General features: G+C 40.6%; 1 protein-coding gene across 6 annotated transcripts in view; it reads right to left on the bottom strand.

The window, feature by feature from the left end:
• Positions 1 to 26,216, bottom strand: part of NAV2 (neuron navigator 2) — a 446,141-nt gene that overhangs the window by 16,286 nt on the left and 403,639 nt on the right. For all 6 annotated transcript variants that reach the window (XM_072619354.1, XM_072619352.1, XM_072619351.1 and 3 more), the window contains 10 exons: positions 25,633 to 25,805; positions 15,229 to 15,382; positions 13,260 to 13,422; positions 12,454 to 12,554; positions 9,812 to 9,907; positions 7,821 to 7,989; positions 3,355 to 3,590; positions 1,527 to 1,681; positions 1,222 to 1,293; positions 125 to 321 (listed from right to left, as the gene is read on the bottom strand). In XM_072619354.1, coding sequence (XP_072475455.1) covers positions 125 to 321; positions 1,222 to 1,293; positions 1,527 to 1,681; positions 3,355 to 3,590; positions 7,821 to 7,989; positions 9,812 to 9,907; positions 12,454 to 12,554; positions 13,260 to 13,422; positions 15,229 to 15,382; positions 25,633 to 25,805 — 1,516 coding nt within the window. The remainder of the gene's footprint in view (positions 1 to 124; positions 322 to 1,221; positions 1,294 to 1,526; positions 1,682 to 3,354; positions 3,591 to 7,820; positions 7,990 to 9,811; positions 9,908 to 12,453; positions 12,555 to 13,259; positions 13,423 to 15,228; positions 15,383 to 25,632; positions 25,806 to 26,216) is intronic.

Consider the following 26,216-nt stretch of genomic DNA (forward strand, 5'->3'; position numbering starts at 1 on the left):
GCCCACAATTTGAGGGTGGTGAGAACATTTAGGCATCTACCTTTTCACTTTGCCTCCTCTTTATTCCTACCCATTGAACTGTCACTGGTGGTACTGTGGGCTCAAAGCCTTTTTTGCCTCTCACCAATAGTGACGTCAGAAGAGCTATGAGCCTCCAGGAAGCGGTTGAGATGTTGCCAGACCTTAGGGATCCAATCAATGATTTTCACCAGCTCAGCATTCCGCACACGTCCACTGATTTCTGTTTCGATGAGCTTCCTTCTCAGGAAACGGCTGAGAAAACCCTTTACTGGCTCAGTGTGGTTGGCACACAGCACCCATCTAGAAAAAAATCAGTGGCCCTAAAGGGTTAATGTTTCTTGGCAAGTCACATCTCTGGCTGTGATTCTCCAAACCATATTAAAATGTCAATCCTGCTCCTACATGCTTATAGATCTGATATGGATGGGGGACTTGGAAAGGACATAGTGGTATACTATTCAGGGCAAAGGGTGATTGCATAACAATGGTACCTCTTTGCCCTATCCTCCCAGTTGGTGACTCCTCTCTCCTGACTTAGTTATAGTCATTAGAGAGAGCAGTGGTTGGTATGCTTGGCAAGTAGAAGGACATAATGATACTTAATGAGCTCCTTCCAACTCCTCACCACGGTAGCAGCGAAACAGCAATCGATCAATCAATCAACCAATAATTATTAAACATCTTCTGTGGTCCAAGCAATCCTTTCTTTCCCTCACTCACCTCCCATACTTTTGGAGAAACTAATACGTTTAGTCTTAATGCCTGAAATATGTGAATATATCTAATAACTCACTGTGATGAAGTTCATACTTCAGCAGGTCATATGTAAGGGTTATGGGGAGAGAGAAGAAGAAAAGGGGGAGGAAGAAGAAGTCCATCTGAGACTGAACAGAATATCAAGGTCCTATAGACTCAGAAGCTTGGAAGATGCTCTCCAATAACAGCTTTCATCAGTCATATCCAGTTTCAGCACCAAAGAGGAGAGATGCCAACAGGTGGTGTACGTATGGATTGTTATGGACAGTGGGTTGGAAAAGGTTAGTCATTGCCCAAAATGGTCTTCTGAAGAGGGAAAGGTGAGGTTTCATTTTCTATGTAGGGTATGTAGAAAATTGAGGTGCCAATAATGTTACAGGTAGGGAGGGACCACTATCTTTCACATCATTCCCAAATTAGAATAGCACAGTTGATACACCTTACCTGAAATTGTGGTGAAGCTGTAGGTTGGGAGTGGAAGAGGTAGCCTGGTTCATTGTGCCGATTATATACGGACTGCAGGGGAAATTAATGAGGAGGAAAGTATAAGTCAAGAAAGAATCACACACAAGAAACATTGTATTTGCACCCAGGCTATAGGCCTTTTAGAATCTAAATAACCACCCAGTGAATCCCATTAACTATTACTTGCTGCATTGCTGTATTAATCACTTGGCACCCAGTTGCATAAGTTATTTGATTGGGACAGTAACCTGCAAGGATCCACAAGGTTCCAAGTAAGTCTTTACCATTTATGGTACTTGCAGTTCAGAAGCCCATTGAAGATCTCGCCCAAGGAACTGACATGATGGAGGTTGTCCAGAATGATGACTAGAGGCATATCCACAGGGCTGTTTTCACTGTTGCATTGATCAGCAAGGTTAGACAGGTACTGGCGTAGTTCCTGTACATGTCCCAAGAAGAGCAGAGAAGGAACAAGTTGGCGAAAGGTCTTTTCATGAACAGGTCAAACTTTCTTGGGATGGGTAGATGCTTCTGAACCTTTATTTTACCTATTCAAGGTTACCCACTCTAGAATCAGAGTCTGCCATCTAGGCCAATCCTCTTATTTTGCAGATGAAGAAACTGAGACCCCAGGAAGAAAAGTAGCTTGTTTAAAGCTACACAAGTAATAAGTAGCAAAATTGGGATTTCTCCCTTCAAAATCCAACTTGCTTTCTACCATACCATTCATTTCTTAACATAGTCTAGGTACCAATGGAGCACTTAATAAAAAGTATGCTGGTCATTCTTTACTTTTTCACAGAATGCTGTTTTTGCCAAACTGTGTTCCATGAAACCTCAGTGTTCCATTTGACATGATTAAGGGTATGTAGAAAATGTCAATGCTAATGATTTCCCTCCTCAAAAATATTAAATTTGAGATTACATATGAATAAAAAGCACACAACAATTTCTTGCTATAAAAATAGGTTCAATTTTCTCTCCCAAATTACCCTCACACTTGTATAGTCTGAGAGTATTCTATCACCTCTAAGTCATCCTCAGGAGCAGGATTTATGGGGTATTTTTGCAGCGCCCAAGTAAGGGTACTTTAGAGCCCCAAATATATTCCACGGTTAAATTTTAGTTGGGCAAACACTGATAGAATGTTGGACTTGAAAGAGATGGTAGAGATGAACTGGTCCACTCCCTTCATTTTGTAGAATTGGTAAATTGAGGTTCAGAGAAAGGGATTTAATGTCCAAAGTCAAACAGGTCATTAGAAGCAAAGGCAGAACTAGAACACAGGTGCCTTGGTTCCCAATTCAGTGAGTGCTCTTTTAAATTCAAGCTATATCAATAATACCACTGTATGTCTGGCCAAAATTCACGTGATTAATTCTATCCTAGAATTAGCCAGCAAAGGCTTTAGCGTACATTGGGAGAACCCTCCAAACAAGTTTCTTGTTCTTCATGAAATTTACTAGGAAAATTAAATTTTTCTCTGGAAACAGTCCACGTTTCTGGTTCAGCTAACTGGTGGAGACGTTTCCCCTGGGCTGGGATTCAGAGGTGTTCATTGATGGGTGCCTCAGGGGTCCACTACGCTAGGCTCAGACCCCAGTCACCCTTCACTTCACTCCCTGGACTCTTTCTTGTCATATAGTCCCTGCTCCTGCCCCTCCAGTTCTGGTAGCACAATCAAATCAACTGTCATTGCTCCTTTGAAGGGTACATCAGCACAATCCCTTATGCTTCCAGTCACCATCCTTGCGCCCTTCCTCCCTGGCCAATACTAATAACCCCTTGGCATTGTCGCCCAGTAGAATATAAACTCCTTGAGGATAGCTACAGTCTTTGCTTTTGTATCTACATTCCTAGCGTTTAGCATATAGTAAGTACTTCATACATTTTTTCCATTCATATATTCATTTGAAACAATATTTTTCATTCCAAGTTCTTTATAATTGGGGGCTGGAAAAGCACAAAGGGGAACCTGGGAAAACAAAGTAAGTGACCCAATCTCTGACACATAGGCTATGGAAAGGTAACTCACTATTTTATGGACATCGTCAACCATCTAGCAAGGGCCAGGAGTAGCTTGTGCCTGGCCCCTTAATCTGGTTCACTCACCTTGCTAGATTTGTGGTCTACATTGAAAGTGGAAATGACTCCATCTACCAGCTTCCGTCCCTCTCGGAGGACCATGTATTCAGACAGACGGTTAGCCAGGTATGTTTTCCCGGTGCCACTGGGCCCAGAGAGAATGATGCGCCTGTGCTCTGTCAGGAGGGTGACATAACGCTGAAGGATGGGTTTGGGGATAAGAGATTCAAAGACCAGACAGTCCAGACTGTTTTCAGAGAGGCCTATATTTGGGAGAGAAATGCAACGTGTAAGATTTTCCCTTGAATAACAACAACTGACTCTAAGGTCAAACAAGTTATCTTATTTGAGCCTCAAGATAACACTGGAGGTGAGTGTCAGATACTATAGTTCCTACTGCCATTTTACAGATGAGGGACCTGAAGCTCAGAGAAGTAGAAATGGCAATCTTCCTGTAGCCTTACTTGGGAGCTACCCATTCATTCAGGGGGAATGAATGCAGAAATTAATAAAAGCTTTCTGGATCTCTCAGTAAATATTGTTTTTTGTTCAAGGTGAGCACATATCTCACAGTTGGGGGCTTGGTGTCGGGCTCATTTCTCACAAGGATGCTATCCACTATGCCAAGCCAAAGTCCTCTGCCCCATTGTGTATTTATTTGAATATGCTTTGTATACACACATATGTATGTATATATACATATACATGTACGTATATGTATGTGTACATATGTATATATAGTATGTATGTATGTATGTGTTTGTGTGTGTGTGTGTGTCATCTGCCCCAACACCTCCACTAACAGAATGGAAGCCCCACCTCTTAAAGGCAGGGGTCATTTGGCCATTTCACTTAGTACCCCCAATTTCTAGCACAGTGTCCACTTGTTAACTGGTTGTATTCAAGATTTTGCTTTTGGTGAGCTTTTGCCTGCCCATTCATAAACAGATAACCAAGCTAGGGAGTACAGCCTCTGCTTTGGGGTCAAAGATTTATTGTTAATATTGCTCTTGTCATCACTGGTCTTTCTTTGCCTTCTATCCCATATCCAGTTTCTGTCCCATTTCTTTCTTATCTTTCCATTCAAATCTCTGAAAAGCTTGTCTCAATCCAAAGTCTCCCGTTTCTCATGCCCACACCTCCTCCATCCTTCGTAGCAATCTGCTCTCTATTGCTATGACTCTTGTGAGAATGCATCCATGGAAAAATCCCTTCTTACATGAAGTCTTCTCTTGTATCCCCTCATCGGTAATGATCTCTTCCCCTTTGGACTACAGAGCTCTGGACTGCATTTATTAACTATTATTTTATATTACAGGCATCTGCTGTTTCCATCTTATGTCCCTACAAAGAGGCCCCATTAAGAAGAGACAGTTTACTCACCTTACAGATTCTGGTCCCCTTCCTTCATTTCCTTCCTCTACATTAACTGATTCCCAAGACTTTACTCACTTTCTAATTGGCCCTTAAGTGTCCTACAGATCTCCCTCTAGCTTAATGGGATCCCTGGTTTAGCCTCTCTTGGCCTTTTCTACATCATTTACATCTAAGCAGAATACAAGGTAAGCAGTGTGTGTTTGGGGGGGGGTGGGTGTCAATGGCCATCTTACTCTTAGGTTATCTAACACACAGACAGTGAAAACCACAACCCAATCATTCTCCTGTAATTCAGACCCCAAACAGTCTCCTGAATGTGTCATTTCCTTTTCATTCCCCTCAGTCTAATTCAGGACCTCTTTCCTTTTTGCAAGGACTACCTAGTTCTCTGTCTCCAGGCTTCCTCTTCACCTGTTCATCCTACCATATTGCTACTAGAGTTTTCTTCTAAGTGCACAGCTCTTATCACTAACCTTCTCCCCTTCCCTTCCCATCCCAACCTTCCAGCAGCTGGTTCGCCATTGCTGCCCTAAAGAATAAGTCCAAACTGCTTGGCCTAGCATATCTAAGATTTTGGCCCCAACCTTCCTTCCCAGGCTCATCACTCACAATTGCACTATATAGGCCACAGTTCAGCCAAAATGGACACAAACCACTCTGTAAAGGTTCACTTGGCTCTATACCTGGGATCCTGCTCTTTCATCTGCTTTGAAAGTCTCTGCTATGGAAATTTTCTCCCCGGGCATTCCTGTCTTATTGACTCATTCCAGGGTGGGTGGTGGGTGGGAGTCAGAGATATGTGACAGTCCTCTTTCTACTCCCATTGTACTTTTCTTTATTTCTCTCTTATTTCTTTCTCTCTCACATCACTCTGTTTTGTGTTGGGTACCTATCTCATCTCATCTTACAACTGTGTGAGCTCTTTGAAGTCAGGGACATGTATGAATGAGCTCCTCAGGCTTCCCTACCTCCTTAGAACCTAGACACAATGCCTTAAACATCAGAGGTGCTCAGTAAATGCTTGCTGAAGTTTCAAGTCTAGCTTGGCAGCCTACTGCCTATGGGTTCCTCTGATTCCATCTTATAATCAGTGCCCTAAGTAGCTTGGACGATTGATTTAATGAAAGCTTTAAAATGACCCCTCAGGGAAAAATTCTTGGAAAGGGTAGCTTTGAATAACCCAGTCCTACTTCTCACTCACCTTCTCCTCAATTCTTTGCAATCTGGCTTTCATTCCTACAACCCTAGTGAGAACACACCCCCATCCAAAAGTCATTCCTTCCATAAGGTCTCCACTCATACCTCTTCACTGGTAATGGGCCAAAGAACTTTAACCTTAAGGAATGGGAGGCATTGCTAAAAATACATGAGAAATACTAAAGAAACAATTTGAAATGTTGATGTCAGTAGATTGGGATTTGATTCAGCCAGACTTCAGAGATACAACTTTTCTAGGAAACAAGAGACTAGGTAAAGCAAGGTATACCTGATTTAGAAATGGAGAACTATGGCTTTTCAGTGAGGCACTGGGAAGCCCCTGCAGTTTATAATTCCGAAATGACTTAGCTGTAGGGAAGTCAAGTCTTTCCAGGACTTGTGACCAGAAACAATCTATGCTGGGTAAGATCTTAGGGTCACGGAAGGAGAGTTGAAAAGGATTTCAGAGACTGCCCAGTCCAACTCCCCTATTTTACAAAGGATGAAACTGAGGCCAGCAAAGTAAAGTGACTTGCCCAAGGTCACAAGGTTAATAGGCATCAGAAGCAATGTAGGATTTGAACCTACATGCTCTAACACCAGAGCCATAGTTCTTTCCACTGCAAGAAACCTAGATCCTGTATTACTTGGGGGCAAAAAAATGACTTTTAAATTAAAACTCTTATATCCTCGGAACTCAAGAAAATAAAAAAAATAGTAGTTCTCTGTATCTTTAGGTATGACAGATCCTTCAGTGGGGATGGTGACAGCAATAACAATTATTACAGTAATAATTCGCATTTACCCAGCATTTTAAGGCTTATAAAGTGTTTTTTTCCCTACACAAGCCTAACGAAGGGAATGAAGGTATTATCTCCTCATTTTTATAGAGGAGGAAAATGAGACTCTGAGGGGTGAACTTTTTATTTTGGTGAGCAAGTATCTAAGGCCTCCCATGTCCAAATCCATACTGTGCCCTAGTGGTTCTCAGAGATGGCTGGAAATAGGAGGCCCTGGTGTTTGAGAAAAGAAAATTTCAGTTTAATATAGATAGGAGTCTTCTTGAAAGTAAATGAATGGCTGGGACATTTCAGATGAGCAAACAATTTAGATTCTAGTATTTTTCAGTGGCTCTAGGCACAAAGGACACTCATTTTCAGGACAGACAAGCTGATACCCTCATGCCTGAACTGAATTGTCTGCATCGGAATGAACTTTTTTGGAACAAATCTTTTGTATGCTCTTCATGCCTGGAAGGCAAATCCATTTCCAATATCATACAGGCTGGTACCAAGTGAACTGGGATTATAGTTTTAAATAAACCCAAACTGCTTCCCAAGACTGAATTTTGATAAACGAAGGTGGCCAAGGGAACTCTACACACATGTCCATAGATCTAAGACATTTCATTTCAATTTTTAAAATAAATTTGCATTGCTATCTTCCAATTCAAAGTAACCTACTGTATATTTATTTTCCAACTAGGCACTTAAAGAGAAGTAAGCGTTTGGGGCAGGTGCTCCTATATAAGTTAAGCCTTTATTTCTCTGTTAGAAGAGGAGCTGACGTTTATACTGTTTTATGAGACCCCAGATATCTTTGGTCTCGTTTGATTCTAAACATCAGCCTTGCATGGTTCTATTACTGCCCCCATTTTATAGATGAGCCAGTTCTCTTGTAAAACTCATCTTCTACAAGTCACAAGACTAATGAGGCCCTTTGTATTTAATTTCAGTAATAAGCACAATTCTGTTAAAAATGTTTTCAGTAGCCCTTCGCAAACCCTTGGGATTAGTTACAAGGATTGAAGCCATGTTAAGAAAAACTGTAGTGAAGGGGGAAAAATTCATTCTGCCAAGTGTTAAAACAAGACTGACAATTAGCAAGCGAGGACTGAACTCTGAATCTGGGCTAATTACCTTTGATAGAAACTGAGATGGTGTTATTCTCTCCAACTAAATAGCCACAGGGTAGCAGTTCAGGAGTCTCTGGCGTGTTGGTTCGTTTGATTTCCCCAATGCTGTAGCCTAGAACACTGTCTGAATTCAGGCCCAGCTGACTTGCTGGATCCACATGAATAATGTATTCCTGGGGAAAAAAACAGAAAAAAATCAAGACGGATCAAAGCCCCGGCTCAGATTCATAGGTGACTCATGGTTTCAGTGGGTGATTTATGACCATCTCCTCTTCTCTCTCAGACAGAGTCAGAGATGAAACAGAACTGTGAAGTGAGTGGAGGATGAACTGGCTGTCTATAAACGCTTTTGATACTTCTAGCGTCCCTGAAGGCCTCTACAAATAATGATATATTTGGTTAGTGATGAAAAAAAAACCTTGGAGAAGTTTGTGTACATTTAGTCTGGATTAACGGAGCATGGAAAAGTTAGGGGACTTCTTCCAAGCTCATGCAAGGTCTCTCATTACCAGCCCTGAAAGCGGACTTGGATAATGTATAAGAAGACAGCTCTGGCACGATACTTTCTTTCCCTAGAAAACTCCTCCTATGAATCTGGGCAAAAACGTGACTAAACAAGTTCCTAGGATCGACAATTGGTGGTTGCTTCCAGCAAAGATCAGGGTGCCTGGAAATGGGAGCCTCTGGCACTTTGAAAAGGAAAACTCTAGCTCAATTTTGATGGGAATCTCCTTGAAATGGAATAAATGAGTAAGAGATTTCAGATGAAGAATCGCTGAAACTGTGACCTTTAGGCCTGGTTGTATCTTCTTTGGTAAACAGGAAAAGAACAAGACAGAGTAGGTCATTTGAGATTGGGGGATAGTTTTGTGGTTTCCTCATGCCTCTTGTCTCCCATCTTCATCCAGTGAAGATTCAGTGGATATTCAGCAGCACAACCATGAAGGGTCCCATCACCAGGAAGGCCAAGACAGCAACCAGCTATTTTCGCAGCAGTGGGAGCAGATCTGAACTGACCAACCTTGTAAACATATAATTTGTAAATGGCCTGGCCTAAGTTAGGGATGTAATCTTGGACGAAAGAAGAGTTTTCTCTATATGAAGCTGACTTGCTGAGCCTGAATCTGGGCCCTGGGTCTTACAGATACCACTAACTGAGCCCACAAACTTGGACGTATTCTAAATACTGCTGACTATCATTTGTAGATCTCATCTTCATTTATTGAGCAAGCATTTATTAAGCACCTACTATGTACTGAGCCCTGGGCTAGGTGTTGAGGATATACACAGAAATAGCTCCTTACCTCAAAGATCTTAAATTCTATTGGGAGAAACAACTTGTATCTAGGTAATTAAAAATATATACAAAGCTGTATCTTAGGTGTGTGAGGGAGTGGGCTTGGGGAACTAGAAACTGGGAGAACTGAAATGGGCTTAGTGTAGTAGGTGACAGGTAAACTAAACTTTGAAGGGAGCTAGGGATTCTCTGAGGCAGAGGAGAGGAGGGAGCTAAAAGATGGAATATGAGCTAGAGGGGATAGCAAGTAAGCAGGACTGACTGGAACACAGAGTGAGTGAAGGACAGTAACGTCCAATGATACTGGAAACAGATGTTGAACGGCTTTAAATGCCAGACAGGAATTTGTATTTTATTTTAAAGAGAGTTACTAGAGTTTCCTGAGAAGGAGAGTGTCATGGTCAGAACTTTGTTTTAGGAATATCAATGTGGCAGCATCATGGAGAATGGACTCTATCTCCAAAAGGTCTATGATAAACATGTTCAGTGCTCTTGCATTCAGTAGGTGGTTAATAAATGCTTGCTGAGTGATAGAAATTTGTCAGACACACAACTCTGATCTTTGTTTCATCTCTGAAGAGGGAGAGAACAGAAGTGATATGTCAAGATCAGATGTTGCCCTCCACGCCTCTAACCAAGGACTCACTCCCACCTCTGGCACCCATGTGTGATCATGAACACCTTTAGAAATCACTTACTTTGAAGAGTCGTCTAACCACTCCATCCAGCACATCCCACTTCGTCTTGCCACTGACTCCAATGCAGCCAATAAGAAAGAGATGAGGCCTGGAATCCTAAGGGTAAGGAAAGTATTCAAGTGAAGAACCAGTTATTCATCTTGAGATGGCTCAGCAGGTTATCTAAACCACTTAATATGCCACCACTTAGTTGGAAAAAAAAATAAGAAAATCCCCCCAATACCTGGACTCTCCTTATATATAGATGCGTTGCTCATGAAACTGCCTTTCCTTGGTCTAAATAATCTCAGTATTGTTCACAGTGCCATTGAGATGATGCTGACTAGTGAGAGGAAGATTGAGGGCAGGGACCATGGCTTCTCTGGGGTCTGTTGGACTCTGACCTTCCTTGGTGCTGTTTGTTCTGCCCACAATGCCCTTCCCACCTCCTCTTAACCATCTCCCTCTTGCAAAGTCTTCCCTTAAACTCACCTTCCAAACTTCTCCAGAAAGTCTTCATGGACTTGACTTTAATCTGCTTATTACCTCAGTACTTGTGAATATCAATTATGCAAACTTGATTTTTTCTTTCTTATCTTCTTCTCTTATCAGTTCTGCCATCACCCTAAGATTCTAGAGGGCCAGGGCTCTATCTCCTATGTTGGCACCTCTGCCCACAGAGCTCTACATACAAGGGGTATGGAATAAATAACACAGTGGAGCAACCTATTAAGAAGGTGGTCAGCTAAGAAAACTGGATAAACTACTGGATGATCTTATGTCATTCAAATAGTATGTTTCAAAGAACACATGGCTACAGGGATATGTGGGGGAGGGTTCACCCAAGTGTGACAATCCCTTGCATTTATCGGCAACATTTACATTATTTCTGGACCAGATGTTTCCTACTCATCCTTCCCAATCTGCAATTCTACACTCATGTTTCTCACCATCAATGTTACTATAGGCTCTGCTACTGAGTAACGCCTGATTCTGGTTGGCAGGCAGTAAAAATGTGGGCATGTTGCATTGTCTAGACTACAACACTATATTGATCAGAAAGATGAGACAACTCTGAACACAGGGCACTTTTATTAAAAGCTTTCTTCACAATAGCTCTCCAAGTTTCATAGGATCCTGGACCTAGAGCCAAGTGGGATCTCATAAATCATCTAGTCCAAATGTTGAAATTTTCCAGATGAAGAAACTGAAGCCCAGAGAGGCTGACTTACCCAGTGTAAAATAGGCAGAAGGCATCAGAGCTAGGACCTAAACCCTGTTTTCCTGATTCCACTATGCCAAGGTGCTGACACAAATGGCACCTATTTTCATCCCCATTCTCCACATAAGGAAACTGAGATTTAAAGTGCCTCATCAATAGCTATACAGCTACTGAGTGTTAGGGTTAGGACTGAAACTCAGGTCTTCTGTCTCCTCCATTAGATTGGGAGTTCCTTGTGGGTAGGGACTATCTTCCACCTCTTTTCGTGATCCCAATGTTTTGGCACATAGTAGACACTTATTAATTGCTTGCTGACTGCCTGACTCTAAATCTAGTACTATTTCCAAGATATTGCGATGCTACAAAGAGACCTGAGATGGAAAGTTGTGAAATCCCGCTTTAAGAAAATCACTTTATTCTCAATCTCTATATCATGATATTTGACCTAAGAGTTTAATCAAATACAAAGGGAGACTTTTTCCCCACAACGTAGCTATAGCTTTATAAGGCCCCATAGGAGAAGAGAAGCTGTATTCCTTGAATTCAGAGTCACCCCACATGATCCCCAAAGCCAGGATTTTGCCCAGTGGTGCTAGGATAGCTGCAGAATTGACATGAAAAAGAAAACGGGATAGAACTCATGCCCCTACTCATTATTGGCCTCTAATCACTGCCAGGACTCTCTGTACCTCTGTAATATGCACCAGGTCTTATTTACGAGGGTCCTAGAATATAACTGGTACACTGAGACAATTTTTGTCCAATTATTTATACTCATTTTTATAAAAACTCAAGGATGAGTTTTTCAAAAGAGCTTAGCTGACTCTGAAGTGCTTCAGCCATGTGTGAACTTTAGAAAAACTATTTTCAATGCCTGATGGATGGGGAAAAGTTAATCATAATAGTTTTATAAGTGCAACATGGGAATATTTTTGTATTTGCTAGATGCAGAAAATTCACAAGGAAGGAAAGCCCTTCCTGCTAGTTCTAACTGTGTCCAAGTTCCCTACTTGGTTAGGGAGCTCATTTATGACTTGTTCAATTTCTTTTTCAAGCATAGGGTTATTTAAGTATCTGTTCATCTCTTAATCTTTTGTTAATCTGGGCAATTTATGTTTTTGTAAACATTCATCCATTTCATTTAGATTGTTGGTTTTAATGGCATATAGTTGGGCAAAATAGATCCTAGTAATTGCTCTAATTTCATTTTCATTGGTTAAGTACTGTATTTTGAATCTGAAATGTTTCTGGGATTGTTGGGGGCAAGGATGGGAGGGCTGGTTAAGGAAAAGACAATGTTAGTAGTAATACCAAAAAAACCAAAACCCATAAAGCATGAAGGTGATACAGTTTACAGTTAAGTCACTAAACTAGGTATTTCTACCTGGGGGAATGGGAAAGGGCAGAAGGTAATAGGAGCAGGGAAAGGGATCAAACTAACCTCCTTCCATTTCATTTCATCCTGCAAGCTGACAACTATCTTAACATGCCTGCCTCCTTCCTTCCGTGCCGAGCATTCACCAGCGTCATCCAGCAACATGTCTGCGAATGGAAAACACCGACAGCCTCTTTTAGCCACACACGGACAGCGAAGCCGGATTCCTGGCACCATCATGAGGGTGGCAGCAGAATAAATCAGATGGTCCAAGGGAGGAAATGGAACATGAACCAACAGAAACCAATGAGAGGACCAAATAAATCAAAAGGCTGGTCACGCACTTTGTTGAGCACAGAAAGGCTAAACCAAAAAACAATCCCAGCAGCCTCATGGGAAAAATAAATAAATTAAATAAATGAAAAAGCATGAGCCTTTGTATGTGGAACAGGAAAAATACAGATCAATAGTATTGACCTTTCCACCAGCCTGGAATCAATTTTTAAAGCGGGAACATCATATAAAGCTATGACCCCAATGCCAAGTCATCATTCTTCATACACGGCATTCATCTTGCAGGTGAGCATTTTAAAATGGTTCAGAACACAACTGAGCACAGGGCAGAAGCTAAGCTTGTAGCTAGGAGAGTTTGGGGCCAAAATGAAAGCCAAGCATGATGACATTTTGAAGGCTGGGCTCATGTCAGTAGCCAACACACACAGATGTTCACACACTCACATACACCCATGCCCTTGCACATCCAACGCCTTGCGCCTTTTATTTCATTCTGATCTTTTTAGCTGAGGGCTCCCTGTGGCAACTGGGCTGACTGCAGGCCCCATCTTGCCGGCTGGCCCTCTGGTTTCACTCACCCAGACTGGTTGACTCAGTGAGATTAAGGCTGTGTTGAGAGAGGCCCAAAGACTGCCTCGGGGAAGATGAGATGGACACTTGGGATGGTGCCCGGCTGCAGTTGCCACCATGATTCTCAGATTTGAGCCTGTCATTCTCTGCTTTTAGTTTCTCAATTTCACTCTGTAAAGAATCAAAAGGAGAGATTCCTGCTAGACACATCTAACCTGTGCATCTGCAGGAAAGGATGAAACAACTTCCACAGACTGCTCCTCCCACTTTATGCAAATGGGCATTGCCTAAAAAGGCTGAGGTCTCCCATTGCAACCTGGGTCATCTCCAGTCATCCTGATGAATATCTGGTCACTGGACCCAGATGGCTCAGGAGGAGAAAGTGAGGTTGGTGACCCTGCACAGCCCTTCCTCACTCAAAAGAAAGTCAAGTGCAAGTCATGTCATCATTTCTCTGATGTCATGGTCTTCAAAAACAAAGGACCAACAGAGACAGACAGACAGACAGTATCATGGGACGTTGTTATCTATTAAGCCTTAGGGCACCATCAGCTGTCATCCACTTCTTGAAATTCTTGGCAAACATCAAGAGTGGCACCAAAAATGCCATATGGCTTTCTAAGCACCTAATATTTTGGAGATTTGAGAGCCTTTCCCATAAGCTTGCTTCAATACTTCAAGGCTCTGTAGTATATTGGTAAGGAAACTCTCCTCCAGTGATGTAGCTCACACCCTTATAACTTAGTAAATGGTCTTTGAGAGTCACAGTGGCCCCAGAATTTATTCCCCCACACCAATCTGATGACTGTCTCTGAACTTAGTTAGCCTGGTCCTTACACAACAACTCATTCCCATACTTGAAGCATTAGTTCTAGGATCAAACACTTTCCTAACCCAAGATAAAAAAACAAACAACCCACACTCTACATTCTAGCCTCATTCATTATTCCTCTTCAAGTAGTTTTTGTTCCAGTCAAACTTATCTTATTTCTTTCTCACACATGAGGCTCTATCTCCTACCTCCATGCTTTTGCACTGGTTGTGCCCCATACCTAGAATACCTTCTTCTCCCCATCTCTGCTTCTTAGAATCCCAAGCTTCCCTTAAAACTCACTTCAAATTCTACCTCCTCTATGAGTTCCTTCCTAAACCCCACAGTGGTTATTGGCTCCCCCTCCTATTTAGGATTTATATACCTATCTAAGTATATATAATTTCTACCTGAGGGTACTATTTCTACTTGAGGGTAGTGATTGTTTCCTTTCTGCCTTTGTAGCTCCAGTGCTTAGCAGAGTGCCTGGCACATAGTAGAGCTTAATAAAGTGCTTATTGATTGACTGACTGGTTGACCCTATGAGAATGCATTCTCTATGGACATAGGTTTTAAGAATTCATGGTCACCTTTCCACTACCATGAAGCATCCAAGTTGAAGCTTTCAGCCTAAGCCACTGGTCCTTCCATCTAAGCACCTTCAGAGCTGAATGCAGAATGAAGCATACTTTTAAAACTTTATTATTATTTTTGGTCTGCATTTTCTTTTTGCAATATGGCTAAATGGAAATGTTTTGCATGACTGCACACGTATAACCTATATCAAATTGCTTAATTTCTCAAGGAAGGGAGATGGGGGGAGAGAATTTGGAGCACAAAATTTTTAAAAACAAATATTAAAATTTTTGCGTATGTATAATGAGAAAAAAATTAAAATTAAATATACATTAAAATGTTTGCTGACTGCTTATCTTCTCTCTTTTTCATCCCCACCCAATGGAGGTATTACCTGGGCAAAGTCTAAAGCATAAGTAAAATATTCTTTCAGAAGCATACCCACTAATGATTTCCCAGTCAGACTCAGGAATGGGCCAGCGAGGGAAGGACTCCATGAAAACCAGTATACTCAGCACAGTCTGCTGAAACATCTATCTTGAAAGTCATTGCAGATTCCATGAGGCACGCTGCCCTCCACCCCTTCTCACCTGCATTCTGTTCATGGCCTCTCGGAGCTGGTCGAGCTGGTGGGCTGAGCTGAGAGCTTCTAGACGGATATCAGTGAGCTTCATCTCCTTGTCTCTCAGTTCATTGCGTAACTGCATCACTGTCTCAGCCTCACTATCTGTGCATTCTGAAATGCTGGGAAAAAACCAAGAATGATTAATGGGACCGCTTGCAAAGGGAACTTTGAGCGAGCCAACTTATCTCAATGGGTTTGCAATTGCAACCAATGGTAAATGAGAAAAAACTGGAATGATGTATGAAACATGCTTTGCAAACCTTAAAACACTATGTCAGTGTCATTAATTATCTCCATCTTCATCATCCATATTTGCTGCATATAACTATTTGGACCATCTTTCAATTGTTTTCTGAAAGGGGAGATTAGGAAAGTGGAGGAATAGCCACAATAATAAATTTTGGTAGCATTTAAGGTTTGTGAAATCCTTTATGCATATTATCTCATTTATCTTCACAACCTGTGAGGGAAGTGCTATAGAGATGATCATCCCTATTTATGGATGGGAAACCTGAGGCTAGAGATGAGAAGTGAATTGTTCAATTTCAGGTAACTAATAAGTGTCTGGGGTGGAATGTGAATCTGGGTTGTCTTCCCGGCTCCAAGTGCAGGACTTGATCGATTTCGCTACATGGCCTTCCCATATACTGGTAAGGCATTGGCTAGTACTTGTAATAGATAACCCTTAATATTTTTAAAGTCCAGAGAGCAAACATTCTTGAAATTTCCCATAGTTGAAGCAGGATGTGCTGCTTAGCAGCCCTGAGTAGCACTCAAACAACCCAATAAAGTGAGGAACAGTATTCTTGGAATTCGATGACCTCAGTGCATGTACACTGGTGTGGCCCTCCAGTGACTCAGTGTGGCACAGAAATCTGAAGTTTGATCAAAAGAGTAGATGCTTATGAGTAAGTAGTACAAGGGCAATTTCTGTTTTCCAAAATTAAACAAAAAATTTGAGTAAATGTAAATGTGTGGAGCAAAGCGCAATTCTATTTCTATGCAAGCCCCCTTGTTTGACATTTCTTGAGAAGTTAGAAAAAAGATTTCCAAGGTGTACCACCACATCTCCTTCCAGTCTGACACTAATTAAAGGAAGAAACTTCTTTTCAGGAGAGTTGCAGCCCAGTGACTCTTAACTGTAAAATGAAACTCAGAAACATAATCCACAAACCTTTGCGATGCTTAGCTGCAAAAAGTTTTCCTCCTAGGTCTTCCATAAGTGAATGGGGATTAGCTCTATTAGTAAGTTACAACTCTGATGCAAACAAGGACACTGAGATTCCTTGTCTGTTCTCCTTCCTTTAATGCAGTGGGACCCTCTGGTTCTCAGTTGCCTCTAGGATAAAATATACTCTTCTGTTTGGCATTTACAGCTCTTCACTACTTGATCCCTTACTTTTCCAATCTTAATTATACTTTGATTTCCTTTCCTGCACTCTAGAGTAGAGTCAAAAGGGCCACTTTCTACTCCTCACATGTCATTCCATCTCTTATTTCAAGAATACCCTCCTGCCTCACCTCAACCTTTTAGAATTGCTTGCTTCCTTTAGCTGCAGCTCAGGCTCTTGTAAGAGGAGGGTTACACACCAAGACTGTTCCTCCAACAGTAGTTGATGGAGTTAACATGATGCTTAGAGCCAAAGAGAAAGGGAAAGGAGGAGATAAGAGACTACTTATACTGACAGGCACAGGGATAAGTATTTTTTTTTTTTTTTTTACAAATATCTCATTTGTTCCTCACAATAACCCTGGAAGATAAGTGCTACTATATTCCCTCATTTTATAGTTAAGGAAACTGAGACAAACAGGTTAAGTGACTTGCTCTGGATCTCATAGCTAGTAAATGTCTGAGGCCTGATTTGAATTTAGATCTACCTGACTCCAGGCCCAAAGGTCTATCCACTGGGGACCAAGTGCCTCTGCTTTTTTCAGGTGAGAATTATTGGGTTATAGAATCATCAATCAACCAAATCAAAGGCATAAACAAGTAGTGAGCAAGTCTCTAATCAATATGGGGGAAATGAGGTATTTTAGCCATTTGGAAGTAATCAGATTGTGACTTAGAGAAAATGTTTTGGAATTGGTTAGAAGAATTAGAGACACCTTTGGGTCTAATTCTAAAAAGGAGTCTGAAGAGAAAGGATGTTAAGTTTTAGGAGTACCTTGAGAAGGCAGACCATTTATGCCTATACAAAAAGGCAGTAAGGAAGTAGGGGAGAAAGTGACCCTAGAAGTAGGATCATGCTCCCCACCCCCCAAGACTTTTTGAACTTTGGAAAAGGTCAAAGATTTAGACTTCTCACAAAAATTGGTGCAACAATGACCGAGGGACTAAATGACACACTAAGAAAAGTCAGCTTCAGGAGATGTGACATTTGTAGGGCAGAGAGAAGTATAGTTATAGTATATGGTACCTACAAAGGTACAAAATCTCAGGGCCTAGCAAAGAGCTACTCTTCTGGGAAACTTGATAAGGACTCCATGAAGGTAGAAAAGGATTTCCATATAACCAGGAGCTGTGAGGCTAGCCCCTCAAAGCTTGAGCCCACTTTCCCCTGGACTCTGTATATACTTGTGGGAGAGTGTTTGTCAGACCTTTGGGGAAATGTTTTTGTACCATCTGGTCTTACCATACCACATTAGTAAATACCTCTTTCTAAAAGCTAATTAAGTCTGGTTGTCTATCAACAAGGAGTTGTTGTGTTTGTCCGTTTTTGAAGATGACCATGACATCAGAGAAATGATGACATGACTTGCACTTGACCTTGTTTTGAGTGAGGAAGGACTGTGCAAGGTCACCAGCTTCACTTTCTCCTCCTGAACTATCTGGATCCAGTGACAAGATATTCATCAGGATGTACACCAGATGAGAGGCTCATGAGTGATATTATTAGAAAATATTTGACCTCTTAGAACCCTTGACCTTTAGAGCTTGGAGGGGAGAAGGTGTCATTCATACTCTGTGAGCCTGGCCTGCCAACTATCAAGGCTAGCTTCATGTGCATATCAATTGGGGAATGGCTAGAAAATAGTAATGGAATACTATTGTGTTATAAGAAATGATAAGCAGGCTGATTTCAGAAAAACCTGGAAAGACTTACACAAACTGATGCAAAGTGAGTAGGACCAGGAGAACATGGTACATAGCAATAGCAACATTATAGAATGATCAGCTGTGAATAACTTAGCTCTTCTCAGCAATATGATGATCCAAGACAATTCCAAAGGACTCATGATGAAAAATACTGTCCACATCTGGAGAAAGAACTGATGGGAGTCTGAATGCAGATCGAACCATAATATTTTTCACTTTATTTTTTCATGTTTTTTTTTTCATTTTGGTCTATGTCTTCATTTACAACATGACTAATATGGAAATATGTTTTGCATGACTGCACATGTATAACCTATATCAAATTCCTTCTGCCTCAGGGAGGGGGGAGATGAAAGAGAGAGGGAGGGAGAAAATCTGGAACTCAATTTTTTAAAAAATGAATGTTTAAATTGTCTTTATGTAGGGAATGAAATAAAATATTATTTAAAGGTAAAAAAATAAGATAACTGGATAGGTTAAAAAATAATAGAGCAGTATCATGACAAAACTGGGTATTTAGAACTTGGGTTGCCTTTTTTTTCTCACAAAGCTTTGTACCCTAGACCATAAAAACTTAATCAAATATAATCAAGCATACTTGGCTTGGGGAGCTTGGAGGTGATTGTCTTAAGAACTGTCTTACTATCTTATAAGTAGTTTCCTGATACAGTTGGAATCTTTGACACTCAAGAGGGTGGGTGCTACACACCACCTGCTACATGAACCCTTTTCTGATCCCTTCAGTTCCTAGCACTGTTTCCCAAAATTACTTCGCATTCATTTTGTATATATTCTCTATGTACTTATTTATCTATAATTTACTCCCTTGATAGAATGTATATATTGATTTCCTTGATAATCCTTCAAGTGAAGGGCCATTTCCTGTTTGTCTTTGTATCACTAAATCTGAAAACACAAGTACTTAATAAAGGCTTGTTGACTGACTGACTGCTTATCTGTTCATTCATAAGCAGATAGACCTACAGATAGATCCTTGACAGCAGAATGTAGGATTATAAAAAGTGGTGATGACTTCATTTGCTAAAAAGTTAGTTCTATGAACTTAAACGATCATAGGAGTGGAGGGGGACCCGCAGCAGGAAGCTTTGCTGTTTCTTGGAGAACAGACAGAAGAAACTCGAGTTCAGCAAAGTTACCAAGCTGAAATTGATTATCTCCGAGAGAGATGTTAAGCATGTGGCTGCTACAAAAAATATCCAGCAAGTTGGCTTTCAAAATATTGTATACTGGGTTTGTGGCCAAGAAAAACCTGACCTGTACAACTGGCAGAGGGGGGTGGATTCTTTAATTGCCAAAGGAAAACCATTTAGACAATTGTCAAAAGTGATATGATGATATTTTGGGGATAGGAAAAAAGAGAAGAAAAAATGAACTGCAGAACAGCCACATTTGGCTGTTTTGCCCTCAACTCTATTTTCTGGTTTCCTGACCTAAACTATTCATTGCATCATGGAGTTTGAAAGATGGCCCAACAACATTTCATTTATAAAAGGGCTCAGGATTAAGGCAATGACTTTTGTTTTCTCAGAAACTCTACAAACATAAGCGTATTGAAGATTTAACTATCTTTCCCTGTCTGATATAGTGTGAAGATGACATTGGACAGAGAGTCAAAGTGCTAGGACCAGTTGTATTACTATAAGCAAGTAGCAAGCTGGATCCCCAATATGAACCCCAGTCTCCTCATCTGTAAAATAATAATATTATTACTTGTACAGCCTAAGCTTGTGAGGAGATAACTTTGTAAGACTTAAGGCATGACATAATGGTGAGATGATGATCCATAGGAGCCTTGATTTAGAAAGTTGGAAGAGACCTCAGAGGTTATCTGTTTAGTTGAATCCTCTCATTCATTTTGTAGATAAAGGAACCAAGGTTCAGGAAGGTTGATAGAGATCACCCAGGTAGAAAGCATGAGAAGCAGAATTTGAACACAGGTCTTCCTGACTCTAGAGCCAGTGTTCTTCCAAGGGTTGGGAATTCACCAAAGCCAAAACTATGGAATAGTAGATACTTAATGTTTATCCAATTGAACAAAAACAAAAAAAAAATTCATGACAAAACTGAATATTTTTAATTAAGGTAACCTTTTTTTCCCCTCACAAAGTTTGTCCATTCACCAAAATATAGTTGGGTACTCTAGGGCCCAACCATAATCAAGCTTATTTGGTTTGGGATACTTGCAGAGGAATATAGTACAAACAGTTTACTTTTTGTGATAATCAGTTTCCTGACTTAATTGGAGCCATTTGGCATTGGAAGCTCTTCCTAATCAAGGCCCCTTCCTTTTCTCCCATTTTCTTATACTTTACTTCCATCCACACACTCTATGATATACAGTGACATTGGCCTTCTTGCTGTTCCTCAAACGTCATGCACCCTCTCCCAATTCCATGTCTTTTTACTGGCTAGCCCCCAAGCCTAGAATGATCTCCCTACTCACTTCTACCTACTGACTTCCCTAGCTTTCTTCAAAATTCAGCTCCAATCCCACCTTCTGTAGGAGGTCTTTCCTGGTACCTATGGTTGCTAATGCTTCCATCTTTCAGTGTGCCTTTGTCTCTTCCCTGTATATCTTGTTATCTGCATGGTGTTTTCCTCCATTAGAATGTTGAAGGCAGGAAATACCTCCCCACTCCTTTTTTTGGAGTTCTCAATACTCAGCACAGTGCCTGGCACATAGCATGCATTTAATGAATGCTTGTTCATTGGCTGACTGAATCTACAATATATAAGTATTCCCTTGTGATACTCTAGTAACCCAGGGTTCTTAATCTTTTCTGTGTCATGGATGCCTTTGGCAGTCTGATAAAGCCAATGGACCCTTCTCAGAATGATGTGTTTAAATTTATGCCATAAAATACATAGGATTAAAAGGGAGCTAATTATATTAAGGGAAATGAGGTGGTGCAATGGATAGCGTGCTGAGACTGAAGTCAGGAACACTCATCTTCCTGAGTTCAAATCTGGCCTCAGATTCTTACTAGCTGGGTGATCCTGGAAAGTCATTGAAACCTGGTTTGCCTCAGTTTCCTCATCTGTAAGATAAGCAGGAGAAGGAAATAGCAAACCACTCCCGTTTCTTTGCTAGGAAAACCCCAAATGGGGGCCATGAAGAGTTAGAAAGAATGGAATAACAACAAATTCTATTGCAAATACCGTTATTAAAATATTAAAAACAAAAGTTCCCAGTCTCTAGTTTAAGAATCCCTGCTCCAGTCGGTGACAATTAGATCATTATGGCTTCAGTATAATGCCGGGGAAGCCCTATTCTAACTGAATTAGTTTGCCACTCAATTCATAACCAACAAGGCATTTAATTGCTCTCTAATTCAATGCAAATTTTTTTTAACCCTCAGTCAATACAAAATTCCAATCAACATCACTAGGGAACAAGTACTACTCAACAAGTAGAAGGCACAATAGTAAGCTCCTTTGGCTAAGTAATGGTACATGTGTGTGTGTGTTTGCCCTTCATTGCTGAAGAAGACCATGCCATCAGAGAAATAATGACATGACTTGAACTTGACTTTGTTTTGAGTGAGGGAGGGCTGTGCAGGTCATGGAAGAGAGATAAAGTATGTCTCCTCACCTGTACTTAGACACTCAGCAAACATATGAAGTCAAGTCATATCAACATTTATTAAGCTCCCACTAGGTTCCAGGCACTGTGCTAAGCTCTAGAGGAAGAGAGGGAAAGTAAACTCATCCCCACCAGGACATACACTATCACTAGGAAGAGGCTGACTCACTAACATAAAGGACTACAAGGAACGTAGTCTTCCAATGTATAGCATAAGAAAAAAAAAAGTTCACCATCAATCTCAGCCAAGTTTTAACTAAGAAGGACTTTCTAAATCATCCAATTTCTTTTCCTAACTAGTGTCAGTTTATTCATCCCAGCCCATTTTCTAATGTTATGCTTTGAAGCTATGGCTGCTGACTGCCTCTCAAGGGTGGGACTCACTTTTACCTTCCCAAAGTTGGCATATCTTCCTTGCCAAGAAGGTGGGTGTTTCCTGCTACAGTCCCTGATTTCCTTACTTTGGTTTCATCCCTGAACTCCCTTGAATTTCTTTATTTTTCATATTATTACAAACCTTTCAATGTTAGAAATGAGCATTTGCTATGCACCCAGCCTTTGGAAAATTAGACCAAAGACAAACATCTCCAGATTCTATGGACACTGTGGAATGTAAGAAAAGGGCTTTGCCAACCTCGCCCATCCCAATGGGGAAAGTGGTTTTGGAAAAAGAATTCTTTCTTCCAGTCTGGTTGCTCTCTGCATGTCTCACAGTCCCAGCTAGACAGTATACTGCTCTGGGGTGGAGTCCTGTTATCTAATTTTTTTCCCTCTAAGACTCTCAATACAGGATCCTGAACACAATACTAAATAAATATCTGTAAATGAAAGTGTGCATAGTGACAACCTGCAAGTTCTATATTAGGGGCAGATTTACAAACTTCAGCCTGATAATTGGAAGCATCTGAGTCCTTTCAGTGTATTGCCCTATCAATAAAGTTATTGTTTCCACATTTTCCAGACACTCATTCCCTTCCGCCAGAGCTTAGCACATAATAAGAACTTAATAAATATTTGTTGATGTGACTTAACTTCAGATGTTTGCTAAGCCTCTAAGTGCTAGTCTTTGTACCAGGTGCCATATTGAATATGAAGGTAAAAAAGATAGGACTTCTACTCTCAAGGAACCTAGAATCCAAGCAGAGAAACAATATATCTGTATCAAATGATAACTAACACCATGAGGCATTATGTAGTGAAAAAACCAAAAGTGGATGCCCATGCATTTGGGAATGTCTAAATAAATTTTGGTACTTGAATGTACCACCTTCAAGTGGGTCAGAGGGCTGTAAGAAATGATAAATCTCATGGATACTGAGAAGCATGGAAAGACTTCTATGAAAAGATGCAAAGTGAAGGAAAAATAACCAGGAAAACAATTTACATAACGACTTCAAAAATGAAAAGGGAAAGAACAGCCAAAAAAACTGACTGGTGAATTATAATGACCATGGTTGGCACCAAAGAAGAAATATGAGGAGATACTTCTCTCTGCTTGTTTGCAAAGGCTAGGGGACTTATGGATGTGGAATACTGTATATAGTGTCATACTATTTGGATATATTGGTTGGTTTTGCTGAATTTGCTGCCCTCATTTTAATTCTTTGGGATAAATTTTCTTTGGTGGAGGAGGGGAGACATACACTGGGAAATGCAGATGATTTTCAAAAAAGATACCAATAAATTTTTTAAAAAAATCACAAAGAGAGCAGAGTTAAGGGATATCAGAGACTATCTAGTCCAATCTTTTTTTAGATGAAGAAAATGAGACCCATGAAAAGGAAGTGACTTATTGTTTGCCATAGGCACAAAACTGTGAAGTCAGAATTTGAACCCAGGTTCTCTAACTCCAAATCCAGCCTTTTTTTCTATTACCACATCCTGCCATTCATTTTTTGAGGATAAATAGGGTGTCGTACTTCCAAAGCAAAATTCCCTACTTAGTCTAAATCGTCCACTGGCTCGACCTCCCACTTTGCATGGGCTATTGAAGCATTATCTTACTATAAGAAGCCACCATTAATAACTACAAAAAAGTAAAAACAAAAGAAAAAAATACTATACAATGTCCTTCTAGTCTGTTCTTCTTCCAAACTTCCCTATTTTTTGAGAGTACCATAATTCCCTCAGTCACCCAAGTTCACAACCAGAGAATCATCTCCCACTCTTCCTTTTCCCTTATCCCTATATTTAATATCTTGTGAAGTCTTATCAATTCTACCTTTACCTCTACAACATTTTGCATTCTCACAACCACCACTTTGGATCAGGTCCTCACCTGGATTGTTATAATAGTCTCCTAAATGTTATCCCTGCTTCTTGGATCTTTTCCTCTTCCATCCAATTTATACCCAGCTGTCAAAATAATCTTCCTACAGCACAGGTCCGATGATGTCATTCCCATGCTCAAACATCTTTGCTGGCTCCCTACTGCCTTCAGGTTAAATTACAATGCTTCTCCAACCTATTATTTACAGTACGATGAAATTTGGCTCCAGTCTACCTTTCTATGCCTATGTCATATTACTCCCTTTTGTGCTTCTACATTCTAACCTAAGGAGTCTGCAGCTGTTCTTCCAATTTGTGGTTCTCTTTTGTGTTTTCTTTGCCTTCCTGCAGGCTGTCCTCCCTTGGTTCTTCAATGCATGTACATAAAAATCCTCAGCTTCCTTAAGGCTCAGTCCAGGTGCCCTCTTTCCTCAAATACTACTCCATTAATTTATTTGTTTTGTATGGAATTGTTCAGGAGGATGTAAACAATCTGCAGACAGGGACTGTTTTTCATCATTGTCTTTCTATCTCCAGTACCAGGGACAGTGCCTTTCACACAGTAGGTACTTAAAGAATACTTGTTGGATTAGAATTGGATTTGGGGCGTTTCAAAGTTTGTTAGCTTGATTTGAATGGCTGCTCAAAAGCCCACTTTTCCAATGCCTTGGTAAGTCACTATTATTCCAATGAGTGATGCCAAGAGCAAAAAAAAGAACAATTCATGTTCCCTCGAAGAATGAGTAATCTACCTGAACAAGACCTCCAGGCCATATGAGTACGCAATATTTAATAATAATCAGAGTTCTAATCCTAACATTACTTTACATTTAGATCATGCTTTGTACTTTTCCTTTTTGTGGCTTAAATAAAAATTTTATTGTTGCCTTTGTGCTTTTTTTTTTTTTACAACAGTCATTTCTGTGATCCCTCCCTGTCCTTGTTTGTCCTTTGTAACTAAGCAAACTGCTAACAAAGAGTCCTTTGTGCTTTTCTAAATTATCATACCTGATCCCAATATAACTCAACGATACCTTAGAGCATCATGGGGCAGGAGTTATTATTCTCAGTTAATAGATGAGGAAACCGAGGCACAGAATAGTTACATGACTTGCCCAAAGTCATTCAACTGGGCAGCAAGAAAGTTGTGATGCCAGCTTGGGTCTCCTGACCTTCAGTCTAGTGTCACTAATCCTGACGTGTTAGGGCAAAAACAGCTTTCAATGAAGTGGTAACTCCTGGAATAGTTTCAAAGATTTGGTGGTAAAGATAGCACAGAATATAATAATAAGAGTGTTCCTAGTTACAATTGTTTTGGCTTATGTCATAATTTCAAAGAAACAAAGATAGCTTCATGTTGTTTTTTTCCAAAAGATTTTAAAATTATAGGCTGAACTTACAGAGAGTTTGAATGAGAATTCCTCAGCAGTGGCGTTGAGCCCGCAGAGCCATTGTGTGGCAACTTTGGTGAGGAAGGCAAAGAAGAATCTGTCATCTCCTCAATGTCTGAATGGGAGGAAGCTGACTTAGGGGATTTCTTCTTTCCGAAAGCTTGCTTGAAGGAACTGCGTAACTGAAAAGATAGACTGGTAAGCATGTACAGAATCCAAAGAAATGCCCATCCATACTTTGCCAGGGCAGAAAGACAGACATGCAGATTTTTGAAGGCGAGTGGAAGCCAAATGGACCACTCTTTCCAGGGAGAAAGGTCACCAAAGACTTTTCCCTTTTGATAGGGCTTTAAGGGAAAGGCAGGAATTAGAAACCATTGAAAGGACCTGGGGAGAGCATTCCATGCCTATTCTTTTGTTTGAATCTACAGGTAGAAACAGCAAGACAGGATGTGGCTCAGCAGACAGATGGATGTTTGGATGATGAGGTTACAACAGCAACAAAGCGATATGCTTAGACACGGTGATGGATGCCAATGAGGTTAGTCACATGGATGGATGGGTTAGCTTGGTATTTGATGTTTTAGACTTTG

The sequence above is a fragment of the Notamacropus eugenii genome, chromosome 6 (assembly GCF_028372415.1).
Source record: "Notamacropus eugenii isolate mMacEug1 chromosome 6, mMacEug1.pri_v2, whole genome shotgun sequence".
In the NCBI taxonomy this organism is placed as follows: domain Eukaryota; kingdom Metazoa; phylum Chordata; class Mammalia; order Diprotodontia; family Macropodidae; genus Notamacropus; species Notamacropus eugenii.